This window comes from Phoenix dactylifera, chromosome 13 (assembly GCF_051530095.1).
Source record: "Phoenix dactylifera cultivar Ajwa chromosome 13, Ajwa_hap1_PhDact_Kaust_v1.1, whole genome shotgun sequence".
NCBI lineage: Eukaryota > Viridiplantae > Streptophyta > Magnoliopsida > Arecales > Arecaceae > Phoenix > Phoenix dactylifera.
This window is the reverse complement of record NC_143202.1, coordinates 5,452,919-5,467,209: the sequence shown is the minus strand read 5'-3', so window position 1 is coordinate 5,467,209 and position 14,291 is coordinate 5,452,919. Positions and strand designations below refer to the sequence as shown.

At 38.0% G+C, this 14,291-nt stretch overlaps 1 protein-coding gene and 1 non-coding gene across 2 annotated transcripts; one reads left to right on the top strand and one right to left on the bottom strand.

Annotated features, from left to right (window-relative positions):
- The first annotated feature begins 6,553 nt into the window (after positions 1–6,553).
- LOC149751433 (uncharacterized) lies at positions 6,554–8,262 on the top strand. Its single transcript, XM_089927002.1, has one exon. The coding sequence runs from the start codon at positions 6,579–6,581 to the stop codon at positions 8,178–8,180; it is 1,602 nt and encodes a 533-aa protein (XP_089783128.1). The 5' UTR covers positions 6,554–6,578; the 3' UTR covers positions 8,181–8,262.
- On the bottom strand, positions 7,080–7,186 carry LOC120106073 (small nucleolar RNA R71). Its single transcript, XR_005508301.2, has one exon. It is a non-coding gene; the product is annotated as a small nucleolar RNA R71 (small nucleolar RNA).
- Positions 8,263–14,291: the final 6,029 nt, after the last annotated feature.

The following is a 14,291-nucleotide window of genomic DNA, read 5'->3' as shown; positions in this document are numbered from 1 at the left end:
TGGAAAGATAGAATTAAACTCTTTAATTCCAAGCATGCAAGGAAGATCATATCTCAAAAATAAATTACAGGAACGTTTAAACTATTTATGTAAAAATAACTATAAGCATGATTAATCATAGAATTAGAAAATCAGCAATCTTTGTTAAGCTCTAAACCTAACTAAGATAAAATAAGTCTCATACCTTATGATGAAGAGGTTGGATTTGAAGATCTAAAAGTTGAGCCTCGTAGCCACACACGTGTCTGGCCTCTACGGATGATCCACGCGAAGCTCCGGGTTGATCTGATCCCGCGGAAGTGCTAGCTTGCGCGAAACCCTGCTGTGGCTGATTTTGTTCTTCCTAAAATCAATCAACCTTTGATTGATCTTATGAGAGATGAAGGAAGAAGATGAAGAAGGAGAAGAGGAGAAGTAATGAAGTGATCCTTTTTTGAATTTTTCAGAACTCTAAGTTCTTAAAAAAATCATAATCACTAAATCTTTGGCATGGAGAGGAAGAGAAGAGAATTAATTCATAATGTCTCTCTTGCTACCCTTTTATAGATTGGGTTTAGGGCTTCTCCTAATCTTATTAGGAGTATGGGACTATAACCCACCCTTGGATTAATGCCAAGTGTCCAATCCTTGTGCTCATAGATGCATGACATGTGTCCACTTAATCAATTGATTAATTTTCTAATCACATTAGGATTCCTAATCTCATTAGGAGAATTAATTGATTTGGGAGCATGCATCCTACGACGCCATATGGACTTTAAAGTCCGCATAGTGTGAATATGACTTAAGTCATATTCTTCCTACGACGACATGTGGTCTTTAAAATCCGCACAAACCTTGGTTTAATCAAATTGATCCAATCATGAACCCAAATTAATTTGGGTCGAACCCAATTTGATTTGGTTCATTAAATTAGCCAATTGCAATCCAATTGCAATTAATTCCACTTAATTATTCATAATAATGACTCTTAATTGACTAGAATCAATTCCAATCCAATTGGGTCAAGTTCAATCAATTAGGTTATGCCCAATCGGCTCGGATCGAACCCGATCGAATTAAGTCAAACCCTAATTTAGCCCAAATTGAATCTAATTCAATTTAGCTTAATTAAAGTCCAATAATTCAATCAAATTAAATTTATTAGTAATCCAATTACTAATTAACCCTCCAATAATTCAATAATTATTTTAATGCAACTTTTGCTTAGGATAATTTTGTCAATCGAATTGACTAAATTATTCCTGAATGATTTTTAATCATTAATCAGCCATTTGATCAACCTAGAAACTTCTATGTGTGACCCCATAGGTTCGAACCTAAGCCGGTAGCACAAGAATAACTTTTTGTACTAATCGAAATGACCATCTAGCAATAGTACCCGACGTCCGGATAGGACGAATGATCGTAAAGCAACATTAAAGAATCCTTGGACTATGGTTACCGTATAATTTATCCCTATGACTCCTAAATGTCAAGATGACTTTAAAGTTCTGTTAAATCTGTAATAAGTGCATCCATGATGTGATTCAACTTTAGAAATCCTGTGACTTCTCACAAGGATTACCCTGGCCAAGGTTTTGCTAAATTGAACATAAGGCATTATTTCTTATTTTCAGGAGGGATCAATTCCATCTTGACTCACAACTGACTATGCAAGTACTTGACTATACCCAGTGACCTTCTGTTACTGAATTAGAAATTCAGGTAGTCCAGTGCCAAAGTATAGTGAATTGCTTGCTAGTCACAGGTTGCGGTCTCAGGTCAGAGGGCCAAACTTATACCCATATCCACTCGGAACATCTCTTGACAGTAGAGCGTTCCGAAATTGATCATGTTCAGTGAAATGTACTCCTACACTTCACCTGTGTGACATATCAGTATCTCCACACTCCTTGGTTAAGAGGACAACCAACGTATATGTCACACAACGACCTAATCTCGATAATGTTGTCGTCCTAGTAACAGCATATCATTTGATCACGAACAGTTTTAAGGACTTGAAGATAATTCCTTCTTTATCATAAAACAAGTCCTATGAACTTCATCATATAAGAGTTCATTTGAAGATGTACAATGAAATGATGAACAATGCCAAATAATATTTTATTAATTTGTCAATTCATTTACAAAATTTAATCATCAGTGCACTGATGATTGACTCTTAGGATACAATTCCCAACAGTCTTCTTCTCCTTCCTCTCCTTCTTCTTCTTCTCCTCCTCCTTCTTCTCCTCCTTCTTCTCCTCCTTCTCCTTCTTCCACTTCTGCTTCTTTGTCTTCTCCTTCTTCTTCTTCTCCATTTTCCTCTCCTTCTTCTCCTTCTTCTCCTTCTTCTTCTCCTGCTTCTTCTTCTCCTTCTCCTCCTTCTTCTTTTTCTTCTCCTTCTCCTTCTTCTTCTTCTCCTTCTCCTTCCCCTTCTTCTTCTTCTTCTTGTCGTTCTCCTTCTTCTCCATCTTCACCATCTCCTTCTCCTTCTCCTTCTTCACCTTCTTCTTCTTCTCCTTTTTCTTCTCCTTCTTCGTTTCCTTCTTCTACTTCTTGTTCTCCTCCTCCTTCTTCATCTCCTTCTTCTTCCCTTTCTTTCTCTCCTTCTTCTTCTCCTTCTACATCTTCTTCCCCGCCTCCTTCTCCTTCTTCATCTTCATCTTCCTCTTCTTCTTCTTCTTCTTGTTCTCCTTCTTCTTCTTCTTCTTCCTATTCTCCTTCTTCTTCTTCTTCCCCATCTTACTTGTTCTTCTTCTCCTTTTTCTTCTTCTTCTTCTCCATCTTACTTCTTCTACTTCTCCTTCTTCATCTTCTCCTTCTTGTTCTTCTTCTTCTTCTCCTTCTTTTCCTCTACTATGTCTTCTTCTTCTACTTCTTCTCCTTGTCCTACTATTTCGTCTTCTTCTTTTTCTCCTCCTTCTTCTCCTCCTTCTCCTTCTTCTACTTCTGCTTCTTCGTCTTCTCCTTCTCTTTCTTCTTCTTCTCCATTTTCTTCTCCTTCTTCTTCTTCTCCTCCTCCTTCTCCTTCTCCTTCTTCTTCTTCTTCTTCTTCTTCTTCTCCTTCTCCTTCTCCTCCTCCTCCTCCTCCTCCTCCTCCTCCTCCTCCTCTTTTTCTCTCTCCTCCGTCTTCCTGCTCTTCTTCTTCTCCTCCCCCTCCTATCCCTTCTTCTTCTTCTTTTTCTTCTTCTTCTTCTTCTCCTTCTTGGTTCTTCTTCTTCTTTTTCCACTCCTCCTTCCTCTTCTTCTTCTTCCCCTCCTCCTCCTCCTCCTCCTCCTCCTCCTTCTTCTTCTTCTCCTTATTCTTCCTCTTCTCCTTCTTGCTTCTCCTTCTTCATCTTCTTGTTCTCCTTCTTCTTCTTCTCCTTCTTCTTCTACTACTACTACTACTGCTACTCCCTCTCCTTCTTCTTCTTTTCCTTCTCCTTCTTCTTCCTCTTCTTCCTCTCTTTCTTCTTTTTATTCTTTTCCTTCTTCTTCTTCTCCTTCTTCTCCTTCTTCTTCTTCTCCATCTTCTTCTCCTTCTACTTCTCCTCCTCCTCCTCCTCCTTCTTCTTCTTTTTCTCCTTCTTGTTCCTCTTCTCCACCTCCTCCTCCTCCTCCTTCTTCTTCTTTTTCTCCTTCTTGTTCCTCTTCTCCACCTCCTCCTCCTTCTTCTTCTTATTCTTCTCTGTATCCTTCCTCTTCTTCTCCTCCTCCTCCTCCTCCTTCTTCTTCTTCTTCTTCTTCTTCTACTGCTGCTGCTGCTTATTCTTCTTCTCCTTCTCCTTCGTCTTCTTCGTCTTCTTTCTTCTCCTCCTTCTTCTTCATCTCCTTCCTCTTCTTCTCCTCCTTCTTCTTCATCTCCTTCCTCTTCTTCTCCTCCTGATGAGAGTACAAAAGTGAAATTTTCATATTATCTTAATTAGTATTATAGTTAATTTTTATTAATAAAATTAATTAATTAATGTTTTATTTGTGTTTGAGTGAAATTAATCCAAGAGACCCAGTAACTCTGGTTTGAGCCCAATTTCTGACGGTCCGAGCTCAACAAATCCTTAGCATCTCATCTGAGCCTTACGTTGCCCGTCATCCGCATGCAATCTATATCACTGCGTCCAGCTGATTCAGCCAGCATTAGTGCCTGCGTCATGAAGATCCCAGCATTTTTCAACCGACCGTGGCAGCATGCAACTGGATCATCCCCAAGCCGCGTCTCACACGTGGCTTCCATATCCCCTGTTTCGAGAACAGAATCTACAATCAAAACGCTTCCAGCAACCATTCATCTTCAAAACTCCCAAACCGGCTCTTTCATCCGTGAAGCAACGTTCCAATGAACAGAGCAGGATTCATCCATGAGGAGCTTCCCAGCGATCGTGGCATCCAATTGTTTCATCTTCAAATTCCCAAACGGCAACGAGGGAACTCCAAAGCCAGTCCTTCCGTCTCCCCCGTTTCTTTTCTTCCCAACGGTCATCTTCTTCCACAATTTCCAGCTGAAGAATCCCAAGCGATTCAACTTCATCCCGTATCTCAAGCAAACCGGATCATTCCAAGCTGCATTCAAATCCATGCGTTTCAGATGCTTCATCATCTCAACAGCCGAATCAAAACCTTCCCATGACCGAGTCCATCGCAAAGCACCCAGCAATCTCGGTTCGACTTCCATCGCGAAAACAGGGAGCAAATTAAACGGCCGGTTTGATCTTCATTGATTCCCAGCGTCTCTTGAGCTTTGGGAAAATTCTATAAAAGGGAGAGCCATCCGGTGGAAGGAGGAGGAGGAGGCGAGGGGAGGTCACGGAACGGAAGGGAGAAAGCAGCTGGGAGAGCCATCCGGAGCATCTTCTCTTCCAATCTAGGCAGCCGACGGGAGAGAGGAGAAGAGGACAGCTAGAGGCCAAGGGAACCAGGAAGCTCCCTCTTCCGATCTACCTTCTCAGCCGAACAAGAGAAGGAGGAGAAGCAACGGGAGGAGAAAACCCAAAGAAAGAAAACAGAGCACCCTGTTTTCTTAAGAGGAGAAAGAAAAAAAAAAAAAGGATTTATGTTTATTTTATTTACTCTATACTAATCCTTTTTATAAAATTGCTTGCATCTCATATGGATAGCTAAATCTTCTCTAGCTAAGGCTAGGGAAAAGCCTAGCATTTTCTTCATGTATTTTCTTTAATCATCAATTGGATTTTAATGTTTTTTTGATTTGATTTATGGTGCAGTAGATTGATAGAAATTATTTCAAACTTATATATTTTCTTTGATTTGTTATTTTCCCCGGGTATAACAGATGCTTAGAAATCCCTGTAGTTTAAAATAGAATTACTGTAATACTGCCCATAAAACTAAATCTATTTAACTGAGATAATAGATGATTTTAAGAAAAGCATGATGAAGTGCTAGGCTGTATCCTGATGCCTTAGTTATATTTTGTCAATCCGAATATTATTTAGCCTTTAGTTTTTGTTCACTGTCAAATCCCTGTGGATTCGATCTCGGACTCACCGAGAATATTACTTTGCTACACCCTATACTTGGGGTATCCTACGTTTAATTTCCCTTTTTAAAAGAGCAAGATTAAAATCGTAGCAAGTTTTTGGCGCCGTTGCCGGGGATTTGCAACGTGCGAACGAGAACAAGGCTGAAAATTTCAATTCTTTATTTTTAGTTCTTCAATTGTTCTTATTTTTAACACAGCTGAAATTTCAAATCTTTTCAGATTCAAGGGCGATACAAAGCAGGACCAGTAACGAGGAAGATCAAGATCACATTTTTGGATTTCCGGAGTGAACGAACTCTGGCCGTGAGTATTTAAATTAATTTTTCTGTTTTGCTCATACTAGTCCTATTTTTCCTAGATAAGAATTTTACTCTTGTTTTAAAAAAAATAAAAAAAAAATTATTTTTAATTATAATAATAAAATAATAAAAATAATAAATAAATAAAAAGAAAAAAAAATTTAGCTAGTTTGCTTGATCAACTATTCAAATGCAATTTAATGTCATGACATAAAATGTTAAAAATTTTCTTGATTGTTGCATATAGTATAAAGCATTTGCATAAAATAATCTAAGGGCTGAACCCATTAACAAGATAAGGTCGGGATTTCATTACTCGTCCTTAGCCCAAAAATCATCCAAGTGCATAAATATCCTAAGCCTAATTAAAATCAACTAGACGTTGGCCCCTAAGGATAATCGAGCTCAATAGGACGAAGACCACTGAAAGTTGCACCAATTTCGCTCTATGACCCCGGTCGATGTCTAGGCAAGCTTTGTCCCTTTAAGTGATTAAAGGGAGACAGTTTCTGTTCGAGGAAAGTGGGTTTTAAGTGGGACCTTTGCTATACGCATCGTGACCCCTCCACTTACCTGGGAGCTTACCTGGTCGACTAGGTTATTAGACCGGATTGGAGGCTTAAGTGTACTCTTCAACCCAGTTAGGAGCTGTCTAGAATTTTTAGGAAAACCTTAGAAATTGTTGGGTGATGCATGTTTTAATTAAACTTTTGTTTTGCTGTATTAGGGTGTTTGTGTAAATAATAATAATAATAATAATAATAATAATAATAATAATAAAATAAAATAAAAAATAATAAAAAAAAACTTAGTATATGCGGTTGTGGCAAAGAGATAAAACGAATAGATTATTTCGAGTTGAATCAAAAGATAAAAATTTAATTATTCAAAATTCAAATAATCAAATGGAAGATAATGGTAGTAATCAGGGAGATAATGAATTTCAGGATGACTTACCTATTAGAACGCTTCGTGATTATCTACAACCTGCTAGGACCAGTACCCCATCCTGTATGGTTATTCCTACTGCTGCGGGAGCTTTTGACATGAAACCAGGAATAATCCAATTACTTCCAAAGTTTCACGGACTTGATTCTGAAAGTCCCTATTTGCATCTGAAAGAATTTGATGAAGTATGTTCAACACTTCATTTCAATGATGTCACTGAAGAGGTAGTTAAGCTTAAGTTATTTCCTTTTTCTTTAAAGAAAAAAGCTAAGTCATGGTTACACTCCTTAAGGCCCCGGACCATAGCCACCTGGCAAGAAATGACAAGAGAATTTTTAAAGAAATTCTTTCCAACACATAAAACAAACACACTTAGAAGAAATATCATGAACTTCGCACAAAAAGATGGAGAAACATTTTTTCAGTGTTGGGAAAGATTTAAGGACCTTCTACTTGCTTGCCCACATCATGGATATGAAATTTGGAGGGTCATTAGTTTCTTTTATGATGGTTTGTCCTCCAATATGAGACAATTTGTGGAAATGATGTGTAATGGTGAATTTATGAATAAGGAACCAGAGGAAGCCTGGGACTATTTTGATCTGTTGGCAGAAAATGCACAGGCCTGGGATACAACAGATAAGAACGAGAAACCTCAAAAATCGACTAATACTAAAGGAGGAATGTATCATGTTAAAGAAGAAAATGATGTAAATTTAAAGATTGCTAATCTAACTAGGAAGGTTGAAGCCATTGAATTAAGCAGAGCCAATACAGGAAAGACACCTACTATAGATGAAAGTATTTGTGAAATCTGTGAGAGTAATGCACACTTAACCAAGGATTGTCCTACAATCCCCGCCTTCCAAGAAGTGTTGCATGATCAAGCGAATTTCACAAATGCTTATAAGAGACCATTTCCTGAAACATATAATCCTAGTTGGCGAAACCATCCTAATTTTAGTTGGAGACATGGACCCACTGCCAATGAATCTCAAGGGAATTCCATACCCTATGTGCCACCCCATAAGAGATCTCTTGAGGATACTTTGCAGGCATTCATGCAAGGGCAGACCCAGATAAATCAGAATACCATGCAGTCACTTCAAGAACTCAAAAATTCTGTAGGTAGAATTGAGGCTCAACTCAATGTTAGGGAAAAAGGGACATTTCCAGCCCAACCTCAATCTAACCCAAAGGGTCAACATGAGGTCCATGAAGCAAGTTCATCCCAACCTAAATTTGAGCAAGTAAAGTCTGTCACAACCCTTCGGAGTGGAAAAATAATTAACAAAGAAATTCCAACAAAAGATGACAAACCTAAAAAATCTATTGAAAAGAATGATGAAGATGATAATGAACAAAATGATCCAATACTGCATCACAAGATAGTTGCTCCATTTCCTCAGCGCTTGCTTGCAGCTAAAAAAGGAATACCTGATCAAGAAATTCTGGAAATCTTTAAATAAGTAAAGATTAACATTCCTCTATTAGATGCCATTAAGCAGATCCCATCATATGCCAAATTTTTAAAAGATCTGTGTACTATAAAGCGAAAACTTTACGTACAAAAGAAAGCTTTTCTAACTGAACAGGTGAGTGCTATTCTCAAACACAACACCCCACCTAAATATAAAGATCCTGGTTGTCCTACCATATCTTGCATCATAGGAAACTTCAGGATACAACGAGCCCTTCTGGATTTAGGTGCTAGTGTTAACTTACTGCCCTATTCAGTTTATGAACAGTTAGGACTTGGTGAATTAAAACCCACCAAGGTTACTCTCCAACTTGCCGATCGATCTATAAAGATACCAAGAGGAATAGTCGAGGATGTACTTGTCCAAGTTGATAAATTCTATTTTCCAGTCGACTTCATAGTATTAGATACCCAGCCTGTCATGAACTGTACCACTCCAATACCTGTCATCCTAGGCCGCCCATTTCTAGCTACTTCCAATGCTTTGATCAACTGTCGAAATGGAATAATGAAAATGTCATTCGGAAATATGACTATAGATTTTAATATATTTAACATTTGTAAACAACCCGATAATGACAATGAAAATGATGAAATTCATGGAGTTAATATGATCGACTCCATTGTAGAAGATGCTCTTGTCCCATCTCTTTCTTCTGATCCTTTAGAAACATGCCTCACTCATTTCGGAAATACAGATATCAACCAAAACTTTAGAGAAATCAGTGCTATATTAGATTCAGCTCCTTTGTTGGATACAGATAGGTGGAAATCTCGTTTTGAAGAATTGCCTACACGCAACAATAGTCCTCTACCATCTAGTGTTCAAGCACCTAAACTTGAGCTAAAGCCTTTGCCATCTGAGCTCAAGTACGCATACCTTGGTCAAGAAGAGACCTTTCCTGTGATCATATCATCCCAACTCGAACAAAATCAGGAATTAAAATTATTAGAAATTCTCAAAGAGCATAAGGGAGCATTAGGGTGGACAATTGCTGATATCAAGGGAATTAGTCCCTCAATTTGCACTCATAGAATCCACTTAGAAGCTGATGCCAAACCTTCTCGTCAACCTCAACGTCGATTAAACCCAAACATGAAGGATGTGGTTAGAGCAGAAGTTCTGAAACTTCTGGATGCGGGTATGATCTACCCAATTTCAGATAGTAAATGGGTAAGTCCAACCCAAGTGGTCCCGAAAAAATCTGGTGTTACTGTAGTCAAAAATGCCAACAATGAATTAGTTCCAACTAGGGTCCCCACTAGTTGGCGTGTATGCATTGACTATAGGAAACTTAATTCTGTCACTAGGAAGGATCATTTTCCTCTACCTTTTATTGATCAAATTTTAGAAAGGTTAGCGGGTCATAAATATTATTGCTTCCTAGATGGCTATTCAGGTTACAACCAAATTGCAATTGATCCTGAAGATCAGGAAAAGACCACTTTTACATGTCCTTTTGGCACATTTGCTTACAAGAGAATGCCTTTTGGATTATGTAATGCTCCTGCAACCTTCCAAAGATGCATGCTCAGTATTTTCTCTGACATGGTTGAGCGTTTTTTGGAAGTCTTCATGGATGATTTCTCTATTTTTGGCTCCTCTTTTGAAAACTGTATAGACCATTTAAGGCTAGTCTTAATTCGGTGTGAGGAGAAGAATCTAATCTTAAACTGGGAAAAGTGCCATTTCATGGTAACTAGGGGAATTGTTCTCGGGCATGTCATTTCATCTGAAGGAATTGAAGTAGACAAGGCTAAAATTGATTTAATTGCTAACTTACCCAACCCAAAAACTATCAAAGATATACGCTCATTTTTGGGTCATGCAGGATTTTATAGGAGATTCATTAAAGATTTTAGCTCAATATCTAAACCCTTATGTAATCTCCTTCAAAAGGAAACCCAATTTGTGTGGTCTGAAGAATGTCAAAGAGCTTTTGATAAACTTAAAAGCTTGCTGACCTCTGCTCCCATCATGCAACCACCTGACTGGTCGCTTCCTTTTGAAATTATGTGTGATGCTAGTGAATATGCAGTTGGGGTAGTTCTAGGGCAAAGAAAAGAAAGAAAGCCTTATGTTATTTACTATGCAAGTAAGACTTTAAATAGTGCACAAATGAATTACACCACTACGGAAAAAGAACTACTCGCCGTAGTATTTGCACTAGAAAAATTTAGGTCTTACTTGATTGGATCCAAAATCATTATCTACACTGACCATGCTGCCCTTAAGTACCTTCTTTCAAAAAAGGATGCTAAGGCGCGTTTGCTTAGGTGGATCCTTCTGCTCCAAGAATTTTTTCTAAAAATAAGAGATAAAAAGGGGGTAGAGAATGTAGTAGCTGATCACTTGTCCCGTCTCACTCTTCCAGATTCCTTAGACAATTCACCCATAAAAGACACTTTCCCTGACGAGCAACTGTTTGAGATCACGTCGTCACCTTGGTTTGCAGACATTGCAAATTTTCTAGTCACAGGTGAACTACCAAGTCATTGGAATAAACAAGACAAAAGAAAATTTTTGACTGAAATAAAAAAATTTTTCTGGGATGATCCTTATCTTTTCAAATACTGCCCAGATCAAATTATTAGGAGATGTGTACCTAATGACGAATTTATTAGTGTTATTTCCTTTTGTCATTCTGAAGCTTGCGGTGGTCATTTTTCTGCTAAGAAAACAGCTGCAAAAATTTTACAGTGCGGTTTCTATTGGCCCACCTTGTTTAAAGATTCCCATAACTTTTGCAAAGCTTGCGAGCGTTGTCAAAAGTTAGGTGGGATAACTCGTAGGAATATGATGCCCCTCAACCCAATTTTAATTATCGAAATATTTGATTGTTGGGGAATAGATTTTATGGGCCCATTTCCTCCTTCATTCGGAAATTTGTACATCTTAGTAGCTGTAGATTATGTCTCCAAATGGATTGAAGCAATTTCTTGCAAACATAATGACCACAAAACTGTTTTAAAATTTTTAAAAGAAAACATTCTTTCTAGATTTGGAACGCCTCGAGCCATCATCAGTGATGGGGGTTCACACTTCTGTAATAAGCCTTTTGAGGCTTTAATGCGAAAATATGGGATCACCCATAAAGTCGCCACCCCTTATCATCCACAGACAAGTGGACAAGTTGAAGTATCAAATCGATCAATTAAGAATATTCTGGAAAAAACGGTTAACCCAAATCGCAAAGACTGGTCTTTGCGTTTAACTGATGCACTTTGGGCTTATCGTACTGCTTTTAAAACTCCGATTGGTATGTCTCCGTACCGTCTTATTTTTGGTAAACCGTGTCACTTGCCTGTGGAATTGGAGCATAGGGCATACTGGGCTATTAAGAGATTTAATTTTGATATGGATAAGGCTAGTGCACTACGCAAACTTCAACTTAATGAACTAGAGAAAATCAGGAATGAAGCATATGAGAATGCTCGAATTTATAAGAATAAAATGAAAATCTTTCATGATAGAAATATTATGAGAAAAACATTTGAGCCTTCCCAGAAAGTTCTATTGTATAATTCAAGACTTCATTTATTTCCAGGAAAATTGAGATCTAGGTGGACTGGTCCATTTATAGTTAAAACTGTTTATCCGTATGGAACCGTTGAGATAGAGAATCCAAACACTGGTAATATTTTTAAAGTAAATGGCCAACGTTTGAAGTTATTTTTGGACAACTTTACCCCAGAAGTTGAATCGACCAATCTGGGAGATCCTGTTTATCAGGATTGATCTCTATATCTGCTAGAGATCCTTTGTTTGTACATAATTTCTCTTTCTTTCATATGACAATTGGTGAGCAACAACAATGTGCAGTCATTCTATCAGGTAAATTCTAACCTTCAGCCTTATTATCCTTCATACAATCATATTTCATGCATTCATGTTGAAACATTGGGGACAATGTTGAATTTAAGTTGGAGGGAGAGATTACTGTATTTTTCTATATATCATACCAATTGTCATATCATTTCAAAAAAAAAAAAATCTATTAAAATAATAATAAAAATATATATATATATATATATATAATAATAGTAATAATAATAACAAAAATATATTTTGTTGCATTTAATTACCACTCTAATTTTTCTAAGCAAATCAACATATGCAGCTATTAAGGCAAGGAGCGCATTATGATTTATCAGAGACCTATTACTAGATCCCCACATTGGTATTCAATGACAATAGGAAGGCCTCAGGAGTTCACTTGTTTTACCTACTTGTTTGTTGATCTTATTCGCAAGAGAAGTACGAGTGTCCTTGTCTTAAAGTTCATGATTTGGTTTTCACATAAAGATAAAGTTTGAAATTCCCGGCTAGATCACCTGGGTGCCTTATGTTCTGACCTTGGTTGACCTATAGTCACAATACAGTCACGTTACATATGTATATATATTAAAAAAAAAAAAAAAGAGAGAGAAATAATACAGTTTGTCTTCTCTGAGTAACTGGGCCTCTTGCCTACAAAGCAGCGAGTGTTCGCGTAAAAAGGTGAAAATGACTGAAATAAGTGACTAGTCTGGCCTCGTGGCGTAGTCTGGTTCGAGTAATTAAGTCCGAGGGGTGTTTCACCTAATGCCTTGAGCCAACTGGATCAAGAGTCATTGACCCAAAGCTCGTTACATGGACCTTACTAGAGCCTAATGGAGTTGGACTGTTGTAGTCACTATGTGAAAAAAAAAATATATATATATATATATAATAAAAAAATAGTAAAAATAAATTAAACATGAGTAAATTAGTTAAACTTAAACCAAATGACGTGTGGATGACTGGTTTGACTCCATTGTTTTAGAACTCTGTGTACCTGGGATGTCTAGTTGGGATTGATAGCTTCATTTTTATATGCGAACCATTCTGGATAACTAACATGTGATATTCGGAAAATTTTGTGGATCGGGAGCTAACAAATGATAGTTAACACTTGTGAATTTGAGTAGTGCACCTAGAACTCAAGGGGTACCCAATTGTGGTGGAGGTATAGGTATTCTGAGACGTCACATTTACATTTGCCTTAAGGGTTGCTATGTTTTAAAGTATCTTCTAACTTAAAAACGATGTTTGTGGGTAACATCACTGCAAACCCTCACGAGACAATACTCGTCCACTAGGGTAACCTAGGGGTTTAACGGCTTGTTGCACGTGCTAAGTGCAATCGTAATGCTCTACGAAAGTGAGTATTTATTTTAATTCATGCATATTGATAAAATAAACAATACTTTTGCACCCTCATTTTATCATTTTCACACTAAATTGCTAGAGACTAGCAATAAGCTAGTTGGGGGGTGTGATGAGAGTACAAAAGTGAAATTTTCATATTATCTTAATTAGTATTATAGTTAATTTTTATTAATAAAATTAATTAATTAATGTTTTATTTGTGTTTGAGTGAAATTAATCCAAGAGACCCAGTAACTCTGGTTTGAGCCCAATTTCTGACGGTCCGAGCTCAACAAATCCTTAGCATCTCATCTGAGCCTTACGTTGCCCGTCATCCGCATGCAATCTATATCACTGCGTCCAGCTGATTCAGCCAGCATTAGTGCCTGCGTCATGAAGATCCCAGCATTTTTCAACCGACCGTGGCAGCATGCAACTGGATCATCCCCAAGCCGCGTCTCACACGTGGCTTCCATATCCCCTGTTTCGAGAACAGAATCTACAATCAAAACGCTTCCAGCAACCATTCATCTTCAAAACTCCCAAACCGGCTCTTTCATCCGTGAAGCAACGTTCCAATGAACAGAGCAGGATTCATCCATGAGGAGCTTCCCAGCGATCGTGGCATCCAATTGTTTCATCTTCAAATTCCCAAACGGCAACGAGGGAACTCCAAAGCCAGTCCTTCCGTCTCCCCCGTTTCTTTTCTTCCCAACGGTCATCTTCTTCCACAATTTCCAGCTGAAGAATCCCAAGCGATTCAACTTCATCCCGTATCTCAAGCAAACCGGATCATTCCAAGCTGCATCAAATCCATGCGTTTCAGATGCTTCATCATCTCAACAGCCGAATCAAAACCTTCCCATGACCGAGTCCATCGCAAAGCACCCAGCAATCTCGGTTCGACTTCCATCGCGAAAACAGGGAGCA

Coding starts and splice junctions, on each gene's coding strand:
- LOC149751433 (XM_089927002.1), top strand. CDS start 6,579: ATGCGGTTGTGGCAAAGAGATAAAACGAATAGATTATTTCGAGTTGAA.